Source organism: Montipora foliosa, chromosome 14 (genome assembly GCF_036669935.1).
Source record: "Montipora foliosa isolate CH-2021 chromosome 14, ASM3666993v2, whole genome shotgun sequence".
In the NCBI taxonomy this organism is placed as follows: domain Eukaryota; kingdom Metazoa; phylum Cnidaria; class Anthozoa; order Scleractinia; family Acroporidae; genus Montipora; species Montipora foliosa.
This window is the reverse complement of record NC_090882.1, coordinates 21966429-21990109: the sequence shown is the minus strand read 5'-3', so window position 1 is coordinate 21990109 and position 23681 is coordinate 21966429. Positions and strand designations below refer to the sequence as shown.

Sequence of the window (23681 nt, the reverse complement as noted above, 5' to 3'; positions counted from 1 at the left end):
AGTAGTCAAGTCAACAAAAGACTACGATAATTTTGTATATTATTGATTCCGACTATTGCTCTGATTTTATAGTGTGCATGATTCTCTGATTGTATTCTTTAACCGTTCCTTGAACATCGCCCGGGAAGGATGTAGTGTATTGATTACTTAGTAATACTACTGCAACAAGGACATGATCATGATCACCTTATGTGAAACTACTGCATGCTATTCCATGATGTGAAAGTACTGTTACCATGTAGAAGTAGAATAATCTTTGTGTTACAATATAAGATAATCGTTCAGTGAATAAAGGACATTACATGAAAAGCAATGAAAGAGTGTGCGTCTCTTGACTTATGACTACACCACACTGGGTAACTTGAGTCACGAGAAAATCACAAGGGGCATCGATGTCGAAGGGGTGTCGATCGAAGGTGAGTAATTTTATAATATTTACAGCGATTCCTTTTACTTTGAAAATAAAAAATTACAGTATCTGATAGAAAATCATTTTGCCTGGGTCAGAAATAGATTTTTCAGGCACATATCATAAACAGGGGCGACGATTTGTCAGATACAAATGAAATCAGAAAGGGGCGACAGACTTCTCGGCCGGAAACTGCTGGGGGCAACCTAAGCCGAGAAAGCAAAAGCATAGTCTCAGTATCAACGTTTTCAAACAATCTTCGACCATTTTTACAACAGTTATTCACAGATAATAATAATCAGCTATCCGAATATAACAACCGAGTTTTGTTCCTATTTCCAAATTTATACTCTTTTTCCTTGGCTATCATCAAGTGGAATGTTTGTGAACAAGGAACTGACGTCAAAACAGCACATTACCTCATTGTTATGTTTATACATCTTGGCACACCTAGCAAAGCTGAAGGAATCCTAGATAGTGGACTGATTTTTGGAGAAGGTCTTTCACTCTGTTGGACAGTACGTAAAAATAATGTTCTTCAATTTCTACAGTATCTCAATAGCTGCCATGTAAACATCAAATTTACTATCGAGTTTGAAGAAAATAATGTGATCCCGTTTCTTGATATTCTTATCAAACGTCATAATCATACTTTTTCAACATCAATTTATCGAAAGAAAACTTTCACTGGTCGTTATACTAAATGACACTCGTTCACTCCTCGAAATTACAAAGTAAATCTGATCCGTACTCTCAGTTTTCGTTGTTTCCGCATTTGCTGGTCGCCCCGTTTGTTACAATCGTCTTTGGATGAACTTAAGAAGTTCACAAAACAGTTACCCCAGAGGTGTTGTTAATTATAACATGATGTCTTACAAAGGCAACAAAACAAACCATTGACCCCAACCATCACAGTTCCCAAGAAGACAATTTTCTTAGTTTTACCTTGTTTAGGGCTACAAAGTAAAATTGTTAGTATACAAACTAATCGTGTGTAAATAAATTCTACGGGTTCATTGACCTTAGAGTGATTTTTCAAGGCACTCGTCGCATTAAATCTTTCTTTCCTTACAAAGATAGACTTAGCCGTGGCCAAATGGCTGAGATTGCATATAGAGCTGCCTGTTGGGTCTGCGATGATTTTTATATCGGAAAAACTAAAAGACGATTACATGACAGAAAACTGAGCATTTTAAAGCATTAACTGAAGGTCATCATACGTCGGCTCGCGCGGACCATGTGACATCATCTGGTCACAGTTTAAAATGAGATCATTTTGAAATTTTAGCGAAAGGGCGATCCGACGTAAAATAAAGGAGACACTACAGTAACTGATCAGAGATTTAAAGCCGACCTTACACGAATATGTCAGCAGCGAAAAGCTGTGTCTTTGTTAGTTTTTGTCACCTCTTTTGTTACTTAATAGTTTTAACTATGGGTCCGGACGCACTGGACTGACAAAATTTGTTTGGCCCTTCCAAAGATCTAGACAAAATTTGTAACTGCCAAATTTTCAATTTGTCAAACGTGGGCGCACTGAGACACAGCAAAATATTTCTTAACCACAAGTGTCAATCACACGAAAATAAACACCATCGCTTTCGCGCTGTTCGCCGGAAAGGTTACGCGAGATCTCAGGAGTTGCTCGGCATATTATTGCTTGTATTCTATTTTTTTTTTCTTCCTTGAATTCGTTCAACTCCAGCAGAGGCAGTTACTACTTCTACTATGCCAGTGGAGGCTTCACCTTGTTTGACTGCAACTGGTTCTAGAGTACCACAACAGATTTGTCCTTAGAAGGCCGACTGAAATTCTCCGACTAAAAATAGAGATCAAATTTTCTTGATTGACATTTTCCTTGAAATCATGGCGTGTTAATTAACAAACCTGTCAGATTTTCACGCCTGACAAAAATTTGTCCTGCTCCGAGACAGGACGACGGCGTCTTTGAACTTTGGTAAACCTTGACAAAATTTGGTAGATCTAAAAATCACCGGGCGGCACTTGTCTCAGGGAACTGGTGACAGATTTTTTCGCAAAATAAACAAAAATTTGCCCAGTGCGTCCGGGCCCTATGCCAGTAAAAATCAAACATTTTCGAATTTTCCCGGCCACAGCCCCAAAATGGATTTTGCTCAAATGTGTATAATGCACTGTATAGTTTTTTAAGTCCTGTGTATTTTTATTTTGGAGAAATTGCGAATTTAAGAGTTGGTGTCGAAATCGCCATTTTTTCGACAGAAATTAACGCTTACTTTGCCGTCAGATTTTGCTACAAGAACCAATTCGTATCAGCTCAAAACATTGTGGTATCTCGACATCCGGTTTACGTGATGTTTTTGAAATTTGAACCACGGTTTCGACCCAGGTTTTACTTGACTGAAGGTACCCCTGAAACCGCATCGTTTTTCAACATGCGATAAATCTCAAAATCTAACAATATTTGCACCGTTAACTCTCTAAGTGATAATCTCTCAAATGATATAAAAATTTCTTTGGGCAAATGTATACGTGCTGCGTGATAGGTCATCAAATTTATGTGTTTTTGACCTTTCAACATCAAACGTCCAAATTTTGCATATTGATCGACTTTGAAAAACAAAGTCACTTTAAATAGTGTCAGCCAACAGTTGGTGTACATCCGATTACTATTCAATACGTTCATGTCCCAGCGTCAGTTCACTTAAGGAACCACTGACGTATTTTTTGGGGTACGTTGCTAAGGATGTAATGGTTAAGTAATTTGAGAGAATTTGGCATTATTTTGTTCAGTTTCCAACTTTTGTAAGCCAATGACCCAAAATATGACGTCATCATACCACGCCCATGGTCACGTGACCAATAAAAGAAAACTCTAAATTTGTCTCCGTGCAACGCAATTTGGGTATTTAATCGATGTTTTGATAATTTAATTTCTGGAAGGTGAGTAATTTTATAATATTTACAGCGATTCCTTTTACTTTGAAAATAAAAAATTACAGTATCTGATAGAAAATCATTTTGCCTGGGTCAGAAATAGATTTTTCAGGCACATATCATAAACAGGGGCGACGATTTGTCAGATACAAATGAAATCAGAAACGGGCGACAGATCTTCTCGGCCGGAAACTGCTAGAGGCAACATCAGCCGAGAAAGCAAAAGCACAGCCTCAGTGTCAACGTTTTCAAACAATCTTCGATCATTTTACAACAGTTATTCACAGATAATAATAATCAGCGATCCGAATAGAATAAAAGAATTTTGTTCCTATTTTATGGTATTTCAATTTACCGTGGAAAGAACCACATGCATGGATCAAAAAGATGACGTCGTACGAAATGTTGCCTTGAAGTCTTCTAGTCATTGAATATTAATATTCCTGTTCCTGTTTCAAGGCATAATGTAAATTGCGTTCAAGTGATAGGGTATCAATAAACCTTGATGGAAATTAAAAATAAATGCTGTTTGTTGTTGCCCATCCTTTCCTTGCATCTTTCACTTTCATTTACCTACTGCTAATTACATATAAAATAATATGAAGAGATCACAATGTGCAGCACATAATAATTGGAAAACACCTCAACTACCATCCGTATCATCTTACGCGGGGGCACATGTAGTGAAGACTATTTCTAGTATTGGGGAAAGCAAATCTCGATTTGCTTTACCAAGCGCGCAAGGGCGCGCAAGGTGATGTCGGTATTGTTCACCGAGTTCGCAAGTTGTCCTGGGTAACTTTACTCACGAGAAAATCACAAGGCGCGTCGATGTCGAAGTGCTGTCGATCGAAGGTTAGTAAATTTATAATATTTACAGCGATTCCTTTTACTTTGAAAAAAAAAAGTTACAGTATCTGATAGAAAATCATTTTGCCTGGGTCAGAAATAGATTTTTCAGGCGCATATCATAAACAGGGGCGACGATTTGTCAGACACAAATGAAATCAGAAACGGGCGGCAGACTTGTCGGCCGGAAACTGTTAGAGAAGGCAAAAGCATAGTCTCATTATCAACGTTTTCAAACAACCTTCGATCATTTTTACAACAGTTATTCACAAATAATAATAATCAGGAATATAATAACCGAGTTTTGTTCCTATTTCGAAATTTACACTCTTTTTCCTTGAATGTTGAATGGAATGTTTGTGAACAAGGAACTGACGTCAAAACAGCACATTACCTCATTGTTATGTTTATACATCTTGGCACAATTAGCAAAGATGAAGGAATCCTACATGTAGATAGTGATTTGTAGAGAAGGTCTTTCACTCTGTTGGACATTAAAAACAATGTTCTTCAATTTCTACAGTATCTCAATAGCTGCCATGTAAAACATCAAATTTACTATCGAGTTTGAAGAAAATAACTTGATCCCTTTTCTTGATGTACTGTACTGATGTACTCGTTCACTCCTCGAAATTACAAAGTAAATCTGATCCGTACTCTCACTTACCGTTGTTTCCGCATTTGCTCGTCGCCTCGTTTGTTACAATCGTCTTTGGATGAACTTAAGAAGTTGGTGTCACAAAACAGTTACCCCAGAGGTGTTGTTAATTATAACATAAATAATGTCTTACAAAGGCAACAAAACAAACCATTGACCCCAACCATCACAGTTCCCAAGAAGACAATTTTCTTAGTTTTACCTTAATTAGGGCTACGAAGCGAAATTGTTAGTATATAAATTACATCGTGTGTAAATAAATTCTGCGGGTTCATTGACCTTAGAGTGATTTTTCAAAGCACTCATCGCATTAAATCTTTCTTTCCTTACAAAGATGGACCTAGCCGTGGCCAAATGGCTAAAATTGTATATAGAGCTGCCTGTTGGGTCTGCGATGATTTTCATATCGGAAAAACTAAAAGACGATTGCATGACAGAAAACTGAGTATTTTAAAGCATTAATTAATGGTCACCCATGAAATTTTAGCGAAAGGGCGATCCGACATTCACTGCAAAATAAAGGAGACACTATTGATTAAATATTTAAAGCCGACCTTAAATGAATATGTCAGCAGCGAAAAGCTGTGTCTTTATTAGTTTTTGTCACCTCTGTTGTTACTTAATAGTTAAGAGTCCATGTCAGTAAAAATCAAACATTTTCGAATTTTCGCGGCCACAGCCCAAAAATGGATTTTGCTCAAATTATGTCTAGATGTAGCACATTATGCCTCTAAATGCACTTTATAAATTATTAATTTTTTTAAGCCGTGTATTTTTATTTTGGAGATTTTGGAGAAAATGCGAATTTAATAGCTTGTGTCGAAATCGCCATTTTCCCGCAGAAATTAACGCTTACTTTGCCGTCAAATTTTGCTGAAAAGACCAATTCGTATCAGCTCAAAACATCCTAAAAGCTCTTCTGTGGTCTCTCGACATCCGGTTTGAAGGTTTGCACCCGAAATAATTTCACCTTCAAGACGCCTGGTTTTATTTGACTGAAGGTATCCCTGAAACCGCATCGTTTTTCAACATGCGGGAAAGCTAAAAACCTAACAATATTTGCACCGTTAACTCTCTGAATGATAAGCTTTCAAGTGGTATAAAAATTTCATAGGGGAAAGGTATACGCGTTGCGTGACAGGTCGTCAAATTCATGTGGTCTGGACCGTTTGAAATCAAACGTTCTAATTTGCATATTCATAGTATTAAAAACAAGTCAATTAGAATTCTTGTTTCAACTCTTTTACGGCAAAAATCGCAATAGGCCTTTTGCAACAAACGATCACATGGTACAAAATCCGCCATGCTGGAGAGCAAGCTTATTATTATTCTCTTATATTGGCCAAATTGGCTCAACCTTTTCCTGGTAACCTCATAATATCACAAACTGAATATCTGTGCCATAGAACCTTAACTAGAACGCAGTGTCTGACACTTGCAGACTGCAGACTAACCCTAACTCGCAGTAAGAGCTAACCTTTTTAAAATGGGAGCTTAGACTTAAATACTTCTTCTCTGCGCTATTTAAAAAGCGTGCTTTATAGACTTAAAAACTGTTTATCAGCGCTATTTGTAGGAAGTCTGCAGTTGTCATACACCTCGAAGGTTGTACTAGATTGTTCTTCTTTCAATGCCAGTTAAAACTTGCTTCCGCCTGATGATGCTGGCTGAAAAAACTGCCTTTCTATCCTTTCCATTTTTACGTCAGTGTTTGCGTCATCATTTCTCTAAGGCTGTTAAGTTTAACAGCTATAATTTCTTGTGCATGACGCATTAGGGTACTTCGGTTTGCTCATTGAGCGGTCTAAAAACTGAAACATTTACAGTAAACAGTCAGCATTTCCAGCAGAAGGACAGATGCATAGTTATTTTAACAGAAATAAATTGCATAGCGCTGTCTGAGTGAACCTGTTCAGCATAACTGCGCTAAAATTCTTGTGGCTGAAGGGTGCGTTTACGAGTTTATTATAAAAATTCAGCCATCCATGATTGATAAGTAATTATTGACCTGTTGCCATAGGATCAATAGAAAGGAAATTTTCCCTTTTCATTGCTATATAGTGCCATAAATACTTAAGTTCCATCAACCTACTTTACCCAGCCTTTCGTAACCGCGATCCGACCGTACCAGTTTCGAATATATAGTGGTTTGTGAACAAATGTGCAAGTAAGGTTGGTGGAACGCTTTCAGCTGAACCAATCAAGCATAGGATAGTGTCTCAAGTACGTAATGGAATACGCAAGCGCGTAGCAATTGATTGTTTGAGGTTGATCTTGTTTTTTATTCAGTGCTATAAACATCGCAAAGGTACAGTAGTTCAAACCACCAGGCACGCATGACCTGTGCCTTCGAAACGATCGAAGTTGCGGCTCTAACAACTAAAAATCGCTTCAATGTTAGCACCACCGATCTTTGTCTTTCTTGATTATTGCAACGATGAACGGCTAAGGTATCTTGCATGTCTTCTTGGACTTTTAAGTTTCATCATCGAATTTGTTAATGTCATGTTGGTGTCTGTTTCAGTGGTGAGGGCGTGGCTGATCAAGTTCTATATTAGAATCCTCAGACTTGTTGATCGTGCAGTGATTTTTCACCATCGCAAGAACTAAAGAGATTTCTAGGAAAAGTTTGCCTTACGTTCCTCATCAGTAAGTCAAATGTTTGCGATCCTTCGTAGCTGGTTGACACGAATGGTTTGTAATTAAACCGTCAATAATTTAAGCTTAAATTAAGCTTAAGCTTTTAATTATACTGAGCGCCTGTACTGCACTGGTTTTGCTTTGTGCTGTTATGGTGATTCTGATTCAGTTTGTCTCTTCATTATTTAACGGTTCGCAAGTAAGAGTCTGGTTATTGTAATTCGAGCATTTAGAAGCGTCGAGCAGGGTTGTATATAAGAGCCGGCAGCCGGCGAAGTTCGCCGGCTTCTCTGTCAGGTTTCGCCGGCTACTTTCATTGTTTGAAGGGTCAAGACATGTCGAGGAGATGATGTTTATCAGGTCTAAACTACTTGGGCTCAATAAAAATAAAAATTTGCAGTGCCTATCTTTTCTGAAAACATATAAAAGACTTCTGACTCAAGGGCAGTTTAAAAACGTTATACTTGAGACTGTCGTTTTGAACAAATCTTGCTGCGGTGGCGGGAAAGTACGAACAATATGATTTGTTGTCCGCCATATTGGATTTCGATACATGAATGCATGATTATGCGAGCAGGAAACTGGGAAAGAGTAGTCTTCGTGCATGACTATCAGCACGAAATTGCGAAAATGACTGACCAGCGAGGTCAAAAACGAAAGCAATTAACCTTAGATCTTTTTTGTCAAGGAAAACGAAAACCAAAAGAGACAACTACAAGTGAAGGTATGTACCCACCTTTGAAAAAATGTCCAAGAAAATAAATATTAATTCGCCAGCAAATCGGCCAAAACAATCAAGGGCAAAATAATTTAATCTTTTTGTAAGCTTTAGCATCATTGACTTGAAAGAAAACGTCGAAAGTTTAATTTACTATTCCTTCTGAGAAGAAACGTAGAGCTTTATTGGCCTCCGTCAAATCACCGTGAATGGGAATGTTTTGTTTGTCGCTTCTTGCAAATGCTGTCAACAGCGGCCATGATCAAGGTGCGTGTTGTTTATCAGCAGTGGCCTTTGCCTTGTTAACTTTCTGGCACGTACAGTTTTCGAAATATCAGAAATATAGCCCGCACGGCATGTGTAAACAGGAGTTGAAACTCAAACAGGTCAATTGTAATTGACTTGCAAGGTTACCGGTGCAGGTTAATCTGATCCGTAATTCGAACTTCCTTTTGACATACGCTTTTTTTTTTTTTTTTCATTTAAAATATATCAGATTCTAGCTCAAGCAGTGCGCTTGTATCAGCTGGTGCTAGTACCTCAGAGGAAACAGTAAAAGCTTTGCCTGCTAGACAGCTCGAAAAACCAGTCTACTATTCTAAAGCGGTTTCTGCCGAGGAAAGCACTGGTCTTTTAAACTCGTTGTTCAAAGAAGAAGGAGAAGGCGTTTTGCACCATCAGTCGTTATGCAGTAGCAAGTCATGTTGTAAGCTATCTGCACAAGAGCAAACTGCACACAAAAAGCTAAAAGACAAGTTCAAACATGAGTGGCTGTTTGACAAAGAGATCTCGTTTTGCTCCGATACGGGGATTTGGTGGCTTTCATATTTAGAGGGCAAAGGTATGTTCTGTCTTCTTTGCCGAAAGCATGATGCAGGCAGCAAATTCAATAAGTCAAAGGTTTTCAATCTTGATGGTTCTGTTCGTTTCCGGAAACCGACACTGATAGAACATATTAACAGTCAGCAACATCGTGATGCCATCTCTGCAGAACACCTGCAAAGAGTTTCAACATTTCCTATAGAAATCACTGAGAAGGAAAATACTGCTCATGATGTTTTATTCAAGGCATTCTATTCTTTGTATTGGCTTGCAAAAGAAGAAATTTCGAACCGAAAGTTTACTTCGTTGTTGTCCCTACTGGAGCATTTGGGACTCGAAGAGATGAAATACTTGAATCCCCGATCACCATGTGCCGTGAGGGAGATGTTTTTGGTTGTTGGGCAAGTGATTTCTAACAGCATCTTGCAAAAGCTTCATAATGCAAATTTTTGGGGGCTGCTATGTGGTGATGTTACTGATATTTCTGTTAAGGAACAGTTTGTTTGTTTTGTTCAGTTCTTCGACTCTGAATGTGGTGTGCTGCACACTGATTTCCTCTTTGTACAAAATGTCCTAAAGGACTCTGATTCAGCAAATGTGGAAACACTATTCACCCTTCTCACCAACAAGATGGCAGAATTGAATATGGAAATCAACAAAGTTTCTTTCCTGGTTAGTGATGGTGCAAGTGTTATGTTAGGTTCCAAAACAGGTCTTGCAGCCCGACTTAAAGAAGTCAATTCCACAATAATTTCAATCCACTGCATCTGCCACAAGTTAGCGCTAGCTTGTGTCGACACTGCAAAAGATGTCGAGTACATACGAGCTGTCGAGGACCTCCTAAGACAGTTGTGGAAGTATCTGGAAAATTCCCCTAAAAGAATGGCAATTTACTTGAAAGTGCAGCAAGAAGTAAAGTCTTTTGACTTGTCAAAGAAGAGCAGAAAGGTAATAACCAAGAAGCTAAAGAAAGCCTGCCAAACAAGATGGTTGTCGCTTGATCATGCAGTAGAAGGCATAATTGACGACTTAGAAGCATTAATGCGCACATTAAGAATTCTTGAAAGTGATGCAACAGCTTGTGGGCTACTGAAGAAAATACACTGTCCCAAATTCGTTGGATGTGTGTATATTCTCAAGCACATTCTTCCTGTCCTCTCTCAGCTGAGCAAAACATTCCAAAGAGGATGTGTGAACTTCAGTCACATTTCCCCTGCAATTAATCACGCTAAACACAAGCTGCAATGCATCGTAGATGAAAGGTTACCACTGAAGCAGTTCAAGCAGGATTTGGAAGCAGAGGGCAAGCTAGAGACCCTCGAGCTTACACCAACAGAATTTCAATTCCAGCAACAAGAACAGCTTCTGCTTCGATACGTCTCTTCGTTGAAGGCTAATATTGATCAGCGTTTCAGCAGTGCCCTGCCAGTCCTTAGTGCATTTGCAGTTTTTGATGTTATGATGGCTCCACCTCCTGAAAGTGTGAACTTCAAGGAGTATGGGCTCAAACACATCGAAACACTTGCTAAACATTTTTACAATAAGTCCAATCTTGTTGGTGAAGTGAAGAAGCAACAGCTCCAGGCAGAATGGGGAAAGTTTAAGTTTGATTTGTTGGAGTGGAAAAAGGTCGTTCCCAAGGATGTTGTTGACGGTAAATGTCCAACTGTGACTACCACAACATGGACTCTTCATTATATGCTGAAACAGCCGTCCTACAGGCATTTTTGTCCCCTGTTGAGTAACCTTGCTGAGTGTTGCCTTTCAATTCCCATTTCGAATGCATGGCCAGAACGTGGTGCAAGCGCGCTTAAGCGCATCAAGACCAGGCTTCGATCAAGGCTTCAAAATGACATGCTGCAGGCACTTATGCAGGTTTCAATCAATGGGCCACCACTGCACTCAGATCAGTGCAAGGAAATTGTACGTGACTCTGTACAGCTTTGGTTGAAGCAGAAAAAGAGGCGAACCTTGCCTAAGAAAAGAGCATCAACAGATCACCGTAGTTCTGTGTCAGAGCACGTAGAGATGACAGCTGTGGGAGTGCAGGTTGAAACTGTTGAAGCTGATCAAGATGAAGCTAGCCCAAATGAGATGGCGCTTGAAGATGAAGTTGAAGCTGCAGCATCTGCTTTGAAGCTAACAGACCAGTCTGATGACTCGGACTATGATTCAGAAAACTTTGACAGTGATACTGACTAAATAATTTCTAAATCAAAACGAGGAGTTTCCTTTGAGAAAAAGATCTTTACACTAAAATCTAGCGCCAAAGGAACAAGCAGATATCGTGGATCAAACCTTAAAGCAACCTTGTGCTTTAAGTGTAACAGACCTATACCTTTACGAAGGTAACATTGTAAGATGCCGCCAACACGATTTATACGAGTTAACAAGTTATCAAACAGTATGTGGCCAAATGTTTTCATTTTATCAACTTAGGGTTTCATCTAAGTAAACCAAAAAAGTTTTTTGAAACAATGAAACATTAAGTACTTAACCTTGATCAGCTCAACAATTATCAGAATGTGACAGAAACAGCTGTGTTCAAAGTGTCCTTGAGGTTTAATTAAAAGATAAAGAAGGTTGCTGTGTGCGCGAAAGAAGTCACGTTTTTCTTGTTGTCTACTTATGTTCTGGGACGACGAGACCGAAGATACTAGACCTTTGGACTGTTAGGCTAGTTCCCGTTACCGAGCGTAGTTAATCCCCTTTTGCTGGTCTAGTCCTTCAAGTATGTGCCATGTTTACAAGTTGTCAAGTGGCAGTATTTGCCAGGCTCGTTAGCTCCAACAAAACCACCAAAAAGATACAAAAAATATCACTCCACTTTTTGTTTATACGGTTGTATTATTGAAATGTCGCTTCGTCTTTCTTTAAGTAACATGGTTTTCATAGTATAATTGCAGCTTGATTCATCCCACTAATGTCTGAGTTTCATGGCCCAAAATGCCAGGAAATGCGTTTTCCGGCATTCAGTTTTCCCGGACCCCCCTAGCAGCGATGGGCTAACGCCCATCGTATGGGTCCTCCGGACCCACAACCGTCTACTTTAAAAAAACGCCGGCTACTTAAAACCTTAAACAAAACCCTGGTCGACGCATATTTCTAAAGCAAAAGCGGAAGAGAAACCTTCAAGGCTAAAAGGGAAGTCATATCTTGTTACAGAGAAGTTTAATGCACCGGAAATGTTTTATTATCTGGCCACAGTGTGGTGTTCCTGTGGACCGAGCTTACGTGATTTGAAAGAAAAATTGCACGCTCGCAAAGAAGCCTGGCAACGGCAAATATTGTTTCTTCCGTAGAATACTAGTTCATCAATAATTAATAAGGAAATAATACACCTATTAAAGCAACGTATATTCCGTTTGTTTTTGTTTTTTTTAGTAAGGGATTGACTTACAACAGTTAAAGTGTAGTTAGACTAGCAGAAGCTGAAACTATCACTGCTCACGCCACTGAAGTTTGGGCTAATATCTGTTGCAGGAGGAGATACATCACTGTTTCTAGTTGTCTTCGAGACGGCAAATTGATCGGAACCATTGTACTTCCGGCTTCGCATATCATCCAGCTTGCGTATAGAAGAATTTAAGTGACATCTAGCAAAGGTGAGAACAGATCTACCTGTTACACCCTTTGTAAGGACTGCAAGGGATTTATGGTATTACGCACCGGGCTTAAATTAGAGGCGGAAAATAGAAGGAGATCGTCTTCAAATTTTGCTGACTTCCTCTTTGTAAAGCTTTTTCATTTTTTGCTTACAACCTTCCCCTTCTCTACTCACTTAAAAATCGCAGTTCAATCATTAAAACCTGGACTGTAAATTTATCACGGTGCTTTCATTTTTCCCTGCATAGGAACCACTGACCCTCCCCATATGTGTTCCAAATAAAATTATAGGAAGCTTTAGCCATAAGGAAGGCAACGGCAACAGGAACGTCACAAAACAAAGTAAAGATACAATGAGCGAGAACAATTGATCTACATGCTTTGCCCCTTGTTTTTTATTTTCAATTCTGTTCGTCAGTTTCTCGTCCTAAGTAAAACAACAATGTCAAATGACCAAAATCAGTGGCTTGAGGACAACGGCAGCTGACGAATTCAGATTTTTGATCTCTCTCTGCCTGTTTCTCTCTCTATTGGGGTGTTTACATAAGAAAACTCGCACCGGGGTGACTTCTTGATCCCGCGTTTACGTGCCGACGAGGTGAATTCTTATCGTGTTTACCTGAAGTGACACAACATATCGAAAAAATACAAGCGTAAACCCAACCTGCAAATATGGCGTCTCTCAGAAAAAGTACGCATGCCCTACCCGGTCCATCCCACCGGGAGGCCGATTTCACACCGGAACGAGTGATCATTCCTCGTTTACATGCCATGGCGAGATCTCGCGCCGGAACGAAATTTTCGCTCCGGGTGCAGCAACGTTGGTGAACTCGCGCCGGTGTGAGGCACCCCAGCATGACTTCTTTCGGTGATATCATGTAAACAAATACAGAGCTAAGAGAGGGAACCGGAGTGAACTCGCACCGGTGCGAAAGTCGCCCCGGTATCATGTAAACAACCCCTCTCTCTTCAAACTTTAACCGCTTTCATATACACCAGTTTCATTTTTCGAAGACAGACACATTTTACACAATGAAAAAGTTGAAATAATCCGGAGCGAACTGATTACAGGAACTAGAATTCCTATTTTGAATCGATGTTCTCGTTGCGGTTGCGGTCCCTGTTGCTAAGCTCCTTGATGACCTGCACCAGTTCGTCCGCCCCTCTTCCCCCCCCCCCCTCCCCAGTAGTTTGTAAAGTGTATAGCGCCATCGACTGGATAAATCACTAACTACTGGATAACTCAATTCGTTTGAATAGGATTTTTTTACGGGTTATCTATCTTTCAAACAACCAATTCCAGGCGCGTTTTCCTCAAAGCGTCCGAAACTTTCAATTTCGGGCTTCTATCGGTTGCTACCATTCCCTCTTTACCTTAAAAACCAACATGTCAAAGGACCAGCTTTATAGAGCAAGCGGATGCCTTTCATAGTGACTTCTCTCGCCTGAAAAGCTTTCCGGACTTTGCATTATTTGCGAAAATATATAAAGAAATAAAAGTAAAAATATAAAAAAAATAGTACATATACAAGTTATTTTCATTAAGCGATCCTTTGTACTGCTGCTGACATTAACGCAATAATTATTTCTAGCAAGTGCTCAGTAAAAGCTGAGCCTGACTAAGTATGGCCACTGGACCGGAATACACTGACGAGCAACTGAATTACTTCAGGATCTGCTTTATCACTACTGATGTGATAACTGAGGGCCTGCAAACAATCTTCAAACAAGAATGGGACAACCGCTACAAGGCAACTTTGGGAGAATGGAAAGACGAACCCCGAAATGGACTGGACTTCAAAAACCAGGAGTCGCCGAGAAACCAAAGAAAAAACGCGGGTCTTTTGGCAACCATGGTTAACGGAAATAGAGCAGAATGGGATTGCACCATGCTCTTTTACGCTATACTGTACTCCGACTGTATTGGAAGAGGCCTAAACGCAGTAGTCCGATCAAATGTGGATGATTTGAGAAATTTTCGTAATCAAGACCTTGCTCATTTGCCACAAGGCCATGTCAAGGAGTCAGAGTTTCACACTGCTGTAGGTAAAGTTGTAGTTGCCTTTCAAGCACTTGGCCTTTCCGATCTGAAGATTCAAGAAATCAGAAATCAGAAGAGTTTTCCGACGGACGAGTTACAAAAGGTCTTGAAAAAAGTCGACCACCTAAAAGACGAACTGAAAGACAAAGAACAGGAACTTAGAGAAAAAGATGAAAACCTTAAGGAAACAGAAAAGCATCGAAAGGTCCTTGAAGAGCAGTTACAAATTGAAGCTCCTGCGGCATTTTGCATTCTCCCACCGAAGCCATCTCACGACGTTGCCGAACGAGATCATGAGTTGGCGAAGATAGCTCAACAGCTAAAGCAACTGAAAGAAACCAACGAGAGCCGATTAACTTCCCTGTACATCTCAGGAAACCCTGGAAGCGGCAAATCTCAGTTAGCTGGTCTTGCCGCAAAGAAATTCTTTGATGACAAAAAACAAATCGCGGGCGAGAATGCATTCGTGATGACTCTAAATGCGCAAAGTCTTGATTCTCTGTTAGAATCCTACGTCTCTTTTGCTCGTCATCTAAAGTGTTCAGAATATGCAGTCACAAGTACTCTAAACGACAAAGATCTGAAGACGGAGGGGAAGATTGTCAACATAAAGTCATTAATTACAACCAAAGTTGAGCTTTACTCATCGTGGCTGTTAGTGGTGGACAATGTCGTCAGCTTAAGTGGAATGAATCCTCATTTGCCAGAGACCGGAGACACGCACTGGTGTAAAGGTCAGCTGCTTATCACATCGCAAGACACCGCTGCTATTCCTTCAGAAACCTCTTTCAGCAATCACATCTCTGTGAGCAAGGGCATGACACCATCTGACGCCATTTCCTTATTAGCCTCGCTCTCCGGCATCGCTGACGTTGAGACTGAAAAAGAAGTTGCTCGGGCATTAGATCACCAACCCCTTGCCTTAGCAAGCGCCGTCATCTTTGTCAAACAAGTTCGGGAAGCATCTTCGAATTTTGGCTGGAAAGGCTACCTCGAGAAGCTTGAGAGGGGTCAGCGTGCTAACACTGAGGCCTTTCTTGCCATGGCAAACCAAAGCTACCCAATCTCTATGACCACAGCGATTTCATTGGCCGTGGACAAGGTGATGTCATCTGACAAGGTTTTGAAACACGCATTCGATTTCATTTCTCTCTGTGGTGAGCAACCATTAAACCTTGACCTTGTAATCAAGTACATTCTGAATATCGCTAAGCAAAGCGATAGGAGTGGATTAGACGAATCTGCGGACAAAGATATCATTGGTTTAAGGATTCGAAAAAGCTCGCTGCTATTAGTTGAAGAAGACGAGAGTGGCGTCTACGTTCGAGCACATCAAATTGTGAGAAATTTTACCCAAACTAGAATCAAAAAGTATTCCGAGGCTCAATATTTTCAAATCATTCATTGGGTTATCACCTCATTTAGTCAGTTTATAGATGAGAAAAATCTTGATAAAAAAGACTCTATTTCTAAAAGCTTCCAGCTGGTACCTCATTTGAAGTGCCTAATAACAAAAATTGAAACGGTATTTAATGTACCTGGTGGTGGTGTATTTTGTGAGGGAGACTTGGCAGCAGTCTATGATGCGTTAGGCAATGTCCATCACAGCATAGGTGAGTTTCAAGAATCAAAAAAGTATCATGATCGCGCTCTTGCTATACGGATAGAAAAGTTGGGATCTCAGCATATCGATGTCGCAACCAGTTACAACAACATAGCCAGTGTACTCCATGACCAAGGTGACCTGGAACAGGCAAAGGACTATCATGATCGCGCTCTTGCTATACGGATAGAAAAGTTGGGATCTCAGCATATCGATGTCGCAACCAGTTACAACAACAAAGCCAGGGTACTCTATGCCCAGGGTGACCTGGAACAGGCAAAGGAGTATCATGATCGCGCTCTTGGTATACAGATAGAAAAGTTGGGATCTCAGCATATCAATGTCGCAACCAGTTACAACAACATAGCCAGTGTACTCCATGCCCAGGGTGACCTGGAACAGGCAAAGGACTATCATGATCGCGCTCTTGCTATACGGATAGAAAAGTTGGGATCTCAGCATATCGATGTCGCAAACACTTACAACAACATAGCCACTATATTCCTTGACCAAGGTGACCTGGAGCAAGCAAAGGAGTATCTCGATCGCGCTCTTGCTATACGGATAGAAAAGTTGGGATCTCAGCATATCGATGTCGCAACCAGTTACAACAACATAGCTAGTGTACTCAGTGCCCAGGGTGACCTGGAACAGGCAAAGGACTATCTTGATCGCGCTCTTGTTATAAAGATAGAAAAGTTGGGATCTCAGCATATCAATGTCGCAACCAGTTACAACAACATAGCCAGTGTACTCCATGACCAAGGTGACCTGGAACAGGCAAAGGACTATCATGATCGCGCTCTTGCTATACGGATAGAAAAGTTGGGATCTCAGCATATCGATGTCGCAACCAGTTACAACAACAAAGCCAGGGTACTCCATGCCCAGGGTGACCTGGAACAGGCAAAGGAGTATCATGATCGCGCTCTTGCTATACAGATAGAAAAGTTGGGATCTCAGCATATCATTGTCGCAACCAGTTACAACAACATAGCCAGTGTACTCCATGCCCAGGGTGACCTGGAACAGGCAAAAGACTATCATGATCGCGCTCTTGCTATACGGATAGAAAAGTTGGGATCTCAGCATATCGATGTCGCAACCAGTTACAACAACAAAGCCAGGGTACTCTATGCCCAGGGTGACCTGGAACAGGCAAAGGAGTATCATGATCGCGCTCTTGCTATACAGATAGAAAAGTTGGGATCTCAGCATATCATTGTCGCAACCAGTTACAACAACATAGCCAGTGTACTCCATGCCCAGGGTGACCTGGAACAGGCAAAGGACTATCATGATCGCGCTCTTGCTATACGGATAGAAAAGTTGGGATCTCAGCATATCAATGTCGCAACCAGTTACAACAACATAGCCACTATATTCCATGACCAAGGTGACCTGGAGCAAGCAAAGGAGTATCTCGATCGCGCTCTTGCTATACGGATAGAAAAGTTGGGATCTCAGCATATCGATGTCGCAACCAGTTACATCAACATAGCTAGCGTACTCAGTGCCCAGGGTGACCTGGAACAGGCAAAGGACTATCATGATCGCGCTCTTGTTATACAGATAGAAAAGTTGGGATCTCAGCATATCGATGTTGCAACCAGTTACAACAACAAAGCCAGCGTACTCTATGCCCAGGGTGACCTGGAACAGGCAAAGGAGTATCTCGATCGCGCTCTTGCTATACGGATAGAAAAGTTGGGATCTCAGCATATCAATGTCGCAACCAGTTACAACAACATAGCCAGTGTACTCCATGACCAAGGTGACCTGGAACAGGCAAAGGACTATCATGATCGCGCTCTTGCTATACGGATAGAAAAGTTGGGATCTCAGCATATCGATGTAGCAACCAGTTACAACAACATAGCCACTATATTCCATGACCAAGGTGACCTGGAGCAAGCAAAGGAGTATCTCGATCGCGATCTTGCTATACTGATAGAAAAGTTGGGATCTCAGCATATCGATGTAGCAACCAGTTACAACAACATAGCCAGTGTACTCCATGCCCAGGGTGACCTGGAACAGGCAAAGGACTATCATGAATGCGCTCTTGCTATACGGATAGAAAAGTTGGGATCTCAGCATATCGATGTCGCCAACAGTTACAACAACATAGCCACTATATTCCTTGACCAAGGTGACCTGGAGCAAGCAAAGGAGTATCTCGATCGCGCTCTTGCTATACGGATAGAAAAGTTGGGATCTCAGCATATCGATGTAGCAACCAGTTACAACAACATAGCCAGTGTACTCTATGCCCAGGGTGACCTGGAACAGGCAAAGGACTATCATGATTGCGCTCTTGCTATACGGATAGAAAAGTTGGGATCTCAGCATATCGATGTCGCCAACAGTTACAACAACATAGCCACTATGTTCCTTGACCAAGGTGACCTGGAGCAAGCAAAGGAGTATCTCGATCGCGCTCTTGCTATACGGATAGAAAAGTTGGGATCTCAGCATATCGATGTGGCAACCAGTTACAAGAACATAGCCAGCGTACTCTATGCCCGGGGTGACCTTGAACAGGCAAAGGAGTATCATGATCGCGCTCTTGCTATACAGATAGAAAAGTTGGGATCTCAGCATATCAATGTCGCAACCAGTTACAACAACATAGCTTGCGTACTCAGTGCCCAGGGTGACCTGGAACAGGCAAAGGACTATCATGATCGCGCTCTTGTTATACAGATAGAAAAGTTGGGATCTCAGCATATCGATGTCGCAACCAGTTACAACAACAAAGCCAGTGTACTCCGTGCCCAGGGTGACCTGGAACAGGCAAGGGACTATCATGATCGCGCTCTTGCTATACGGATAGAAAAGTTGGGATCTCAGCATATCAAGGTCGCCGACAGTTGCAACAACATAGCCACTATACTCCATGACCAAGGTGACCTGGAGCAAGCAAAGGAGTATCTCGATCGCGCTCTTGCTATATGGATAGAAAAGTTGGGATCTCAGCATATCAATGTTGCCAACAGTTACAACAACATAGCCACTATACTCCATGACCAAGGTGACCTGGAACAGGCAAAGGAGTATCATGATCGCGCTCTTGTTATACGGATAGAAAAGTTGGGATCTCAACATATTCATGTCGCAGATTCTTATAAAAACTTGGCTGTCGTACTCTGTGACCATGGTGAGCTGGAGCAGGCAAAGGAGTATTTTGAACGTGCGTTGGCCATCTATTTGATTCGTCTCGGTCCTGATCATTCTGGTGTTACAACTCTTCAGCAACTCTTGGCTAGACTGCAAAAACTGTCTAGTAGAGTAAAAAGACTGAATTGCGTCATATACTAATGAGGGATAGTTATTGCTTCGGCAAATAAATCATTCATGTCTGGCAAGCAGGATGCATGTGTTAGCAAACCTTCCGGGAAAGCTGGTGTTAATCAACCCTGTGAGCGATATAGGTTTATTTCTTTGACTAAATCTGGAGACGAGAACAAGTTCAAATGGCTAGGGGATTTTTAAACTATTTATTAACGTTGATTTGAAAGTTTAGGAAACATGGAACTTTACAACCATCAATAGCGACTTTAACACAATGAAAGCTGATGGTGTCTAATAAGTTTCTACCCTGGCACGTAAACACTTAACATACAAGGATCCAAATCTGAAATTATCGGTAAGAAATTATTGGAATTCACAATTATCAGCGACCACGAGATACACGAAGAGGATGAATCCTTCATTCCAAGAAAGAGCCAAGAAAACCGAAGCGAGAGAACCGAAGATCAGTGCAAAAACGATCATGTATCTTGTTCAAATCTAAGAGGCACTGCAATGCGTGAGATAAGCGAACAATTTAGACACGAAATCAGCAAACGTCGGTCTGAAATCTCAGTTCTCATAAGTGGGAAGACAACAACAGAGGAAACCGAACTTCAGGCGGAAAACAGAGACCTTAAGCAGAAACTACAAGAACTTGAATCGTGTTATATCTCTTGAAAACAAGAGACAAATGTTTGAAGCGATGAAAATAAGAGTCTAATAACGACATTGCGACTCTTCAACAACGAAATTGAAAAGGCAAGTAAACTCGCAGCGCAAGAGATAATTGGGAGATAACCTACAAGATCGTTTGTTCCTCTTTTGGGAAACTGTTCAAACAAAATCCAAGAAGTTTAAGTTTCAAGTTTATTTCTTTCTTAAAAATACTAAATAACAATTAGACTAACCTCGTTCGAGAGATTCAACTATGTAAGATTCATATACAGATTCATTTTGTAATATAAAAGAAAAAAGGGGAAAAGGCATAAACTATTTGAGGTTGAATAAATAGGAAATAACACGACCTAAAAATTACAGTAAATTACACAATAAGGACGGTATAACTAGTATTTCTTTAGTTTCGATATTATTTTATCAATTTCTAATGTAGTTATCTTCAGTTATTAATATGTCGTATAGTACATTTCTCATCTTATTTTTGAAACTATTATTTGACAATTTTCGTATTCTTTAAGGGAAGCAGCTTGTTTTTAATCTTGTACAGGAATATTGCGGCGTTTTGCAATCTTCTGTTGTGTAAGGTGGTTAGCTTAGCTCTCTTTAGTAGTTTAAGGTATCTCATTCCAAATTCTTGATCCAATACGTGACAAAACGTTTTTTTGCAAGTCAGTTCTGGAGTGTTTTGTATAAAACTTTTCAGATGTTGCTAAACGGGTGGAATATCTGTGTGTAGTATAATTACGTAGGTGATTATTAAAAATTCCTTGAGCTGTTTGGTATCACTTGAGGTGATTATTACCCGATAATCACCTAAGCGTTTTTTTTTTTCAAAATGGCCGCAAGCCGTTTTGTCGAGGTGACAGATGAAGAAATTAATTCTTTTAAAGAAATTTCATATTTGTCAAATAATCACCTGTGGAATTATACTAGAACAATGATTCACCTCAGGCTCGATGAATATCGGTGAATAATTGTTAAATACTTATTGTTCTACAAAACAGATCTAAATTATTCAGCGGTGCTTGTTTACCATTATCAGCTTACATTAATTTTGCAACTTCAAAGACATAAAGAAAGTTTTTAGGGAGAACTTAGCTTTAACAAAAAAAGGTAATCGTGTTCATCTTTAGCAGCAAGACTGATTAAGCGTAGTGCACGTTTCTGGAGAATAACAAGTTCAAGTTTCAAGTTCAAGTTTACTTATTATTCTTATTTGATATTACAAAAGAATCACTCTTACCGGCAAATAGCGAAAGCTATTAAATCTAGGCGGGTGAAATTGATATATTTGCATATTATACAAATACAATTTTAAATTGACGTATATTCAGTACTTAAATTGATCGCAGTCATGCCTATATCTTAAGCCTATAATGTATACTCTATAAACTTGCCTATATAACTTTTTTCAACTGAAACATAATAGTCGGTATGCCTGGCCTATTGTCACAGGTGATAACCGAACCCACCAGGTCCCGGTTGTTCGAAAGCCGATTAACTTAATCCAGGATTACAGTAAATTTTTCTTAATTCATGTTTTCATGAAAAAGTTTCTTTTGCTTATTTTTGTTTTTGGAAGATTGACTTCTTCTAATGTAACGTTTTACCGAATATCAGCGTTGAACAACATTTGGGAGTAGACGGAAACAAACTCCTTGGTTAATTTTTAATCTGGGATTAGCGTTAATCGGTTTTTGAACTACCGGGCCCAGAGTAACAGCTAGTACGTCTACTCTAATTGATCTTTTCATTACGAATAACATCGACAGTATTGTACATTCAGCTGTTTATCTTCTCGAGATAAGCGATCATGATCTTATTTTCGCAGTTAGAAAGTTGGATGTTGTCTTGTTCTCCCACCAACGAAGCTCCACAGTTTCTTTAGAAACTAGAAATTCATTTTAAGTGTTTGCGTGACAAAACACGACCGCCTCAGCAAAGGGGCCTGCTCGACTGATTTGAAGCCCAATGACAGCAAAAATGCTCAATCCGTCCAAATTGCCATGCTGAATGCCTTTTTCAGCAACTCAGATGGAAAGTTTAGTATACACCAACGCCAAATTCAGAAAGCCGTGATGGATAAAGGTCCTTGAATGGCCTTGTTCCTAAGTATCTTTCGTCTAAATTTACCAAGTGAAATGAAACACGTTTTTCCTTCTGAGATTCTGTAAACAAATCAGTTATTCCCTTGCCGCGAACTCACTGTCTGCAAAATAGTTTTAATAGTTACAGCAGTGCGACCCTCTAAAACAGCCTACTCTACAACCTTAGAAAGTCAAAATCCCTTAAACAACTAAAGCAATTGCTCCATACGAAGTTTTTATTAGATACCCGGCATTCATGAAAAACAGGTTTATAGTTAGTATGCATAATGTTAGTACCTATTAAGTAATTAGGGAGCATACAATAAGTTCATTTATTGTACTTGTTATAACTTTATTTGCTACATTCCTGGTGAACTTTTACCATGTACAAAGAAAGATTAAAGATTAAAAAGATTAAATCTAGTGATCATATTCATCAATTTGTTGCGGCTTTCACGAATTCAACGTTTATTTTTCTCACAGTATCACCTCCATGATTATGGTATTAACTTTTCATTTTTCTACTCTACAAAGGCACATTTTGTTTGATGTCGTAACGAAGAAGTATCCGAGTTAAACACCAGCGTCATTGAATAAAATTTCTCCAAAAACTACCCAATGAAACCTTTCAAAGATACGCATATAAACACTGAGACAAAAGTAATACTTAGGAGGGGAGGTACAACAGAAATGTCAAATCGAAGTTTAGTGACTAGATTAATTGGGGTCGAGTGAGTGCCATACAACTGCCTCCGATACCTCATGGCATAACTACGTAATCCATGAACTAAAATGAAGTGTCTCAACTGTAAATGCAGCGCAAGAGGTTTTGGCTTTCGACAGATTGTCAAATTAGTGTTCTGCATACTAATGAAGCCGCATTCACACCTGCATTTTCAACGTAAAAATTTTTGGTTCCTAATATAAATCTCCCCATCCAATGCAAAAGCCTCTCACATCACGGTGGTGTGTCCAAATTACTGTCAGGTTTGATAAATTTTCGCGTCTATTCCCGCAGATAAAACGCGAAATTTCGAGATAATGGTAAAACATGTTTCCTTTTGGTGAGGAGATTAATGTTGTAGACGAAAAATATTTGAGCTTAGGTGCATTTTAAGCTAGTGAGTAAATGACATCACTTTCTCCTCGATCCAGCTCTCTGAGGCTTATTTGTCAGAACCACACCAAATAATGGCGGACCGTTAATAATCTATCAAAATAGATAGTTAAATGCTTGCGTAAATCTCGCAATAGGGGAGATATCTGTTTACAAACATTGCTTTTGTTATTCAATTTGCCAACCACAGGAACAAAAGAACCTTTGTTTCGACAGCCAATGAGGCTCTGGTTGGTATATTAA

The 23681-nt window shown here is 40.0% G+C and overlaps 2 protein-coding genes and 1 long non-coding RNA gene across 4 annotated transcripts; 2 read left to right on the top strand and 1 right to left on the bottom strand.

Annotated features, from left to right (window-relative positions):
- The first annotated feature begins 321 nt into the window (after positions 1-321).
- LOC137984956 (zinc finger protein 862-like) lies at positions 322-12444 on the top strand. Its single transcript, XM_068832331.1, has 2 exons — positions 322-416; positions 8687-12444. Exon 2 carries the CDS (start codon positions 9034-9036, stop codon positions 11212-11214), a length of 2181 nt encoding a protein of 726 aa, XP_068688432.1. The 5' UTR covers positions 322-416; positions 8687-9033; the 3' UTR covers positions 11215-12444.
- LOC137984977 (uncharacterized) lies at positions 424-1587 on the bottom strand. Its single transcript, XR_011119217.1, has 3 exons — positions 1431-1587; positions 829-917; positions 424-615 (listed from the first exon to the last, which is right to left on the bottom strand). It is a non-coding gene; the product is annotated as an uncharacterized lncRNA (long non-coding RNA).
- Positions 2720-22744, top strand: LOC137984938 (tetratricopeptide repeat protein 28-like). 2 transcript variants are annotated; one of them, XM_068832280.1, is made up of 4 exons: positions 2720-4180; positions 7357-7481; positions 12496-12617; positions 14211-22744. In XM_068832280.1, exon 4 carries the CDS (start codon positions 14244-14246, stop codon positions 19581-19583), a length of 5340 nt encoding a protein of 1779 aa, XP_068688381.1. In that variant the 5' UTR covers positions 2720-4180; positions 7357-7481; positions 12496-12617; positions 14211-14243; the 3' UTR covers positions 19584-22744. The 2 variants fall into 2 exon arrangements, with proteins under 2 accessions (XP_068688381.1, XP_068688382.1); XM_068832281.1 differs by lacking the exon at positions 7357-7481.
- Positions 22745-23681: the final 937 nt, after the last annotated feature.

Excerpts from the sequence above, each read along its gene's own strand:
- LOC137984956 (XM_068832331.1), top strand. The coding sequence starts at position 9,034 with ATGTTCTGTCTTCTTTGCCGAAAGCATGATGCAGGCAGCAAATTCAAT.
- LOC137984938 (XM_068832281.1), top strand. The coding sequence starts at position 14,244 with ATGGCCACTGGACCGGAATACACTGACGAGCAACTGAATTACTTCAGG.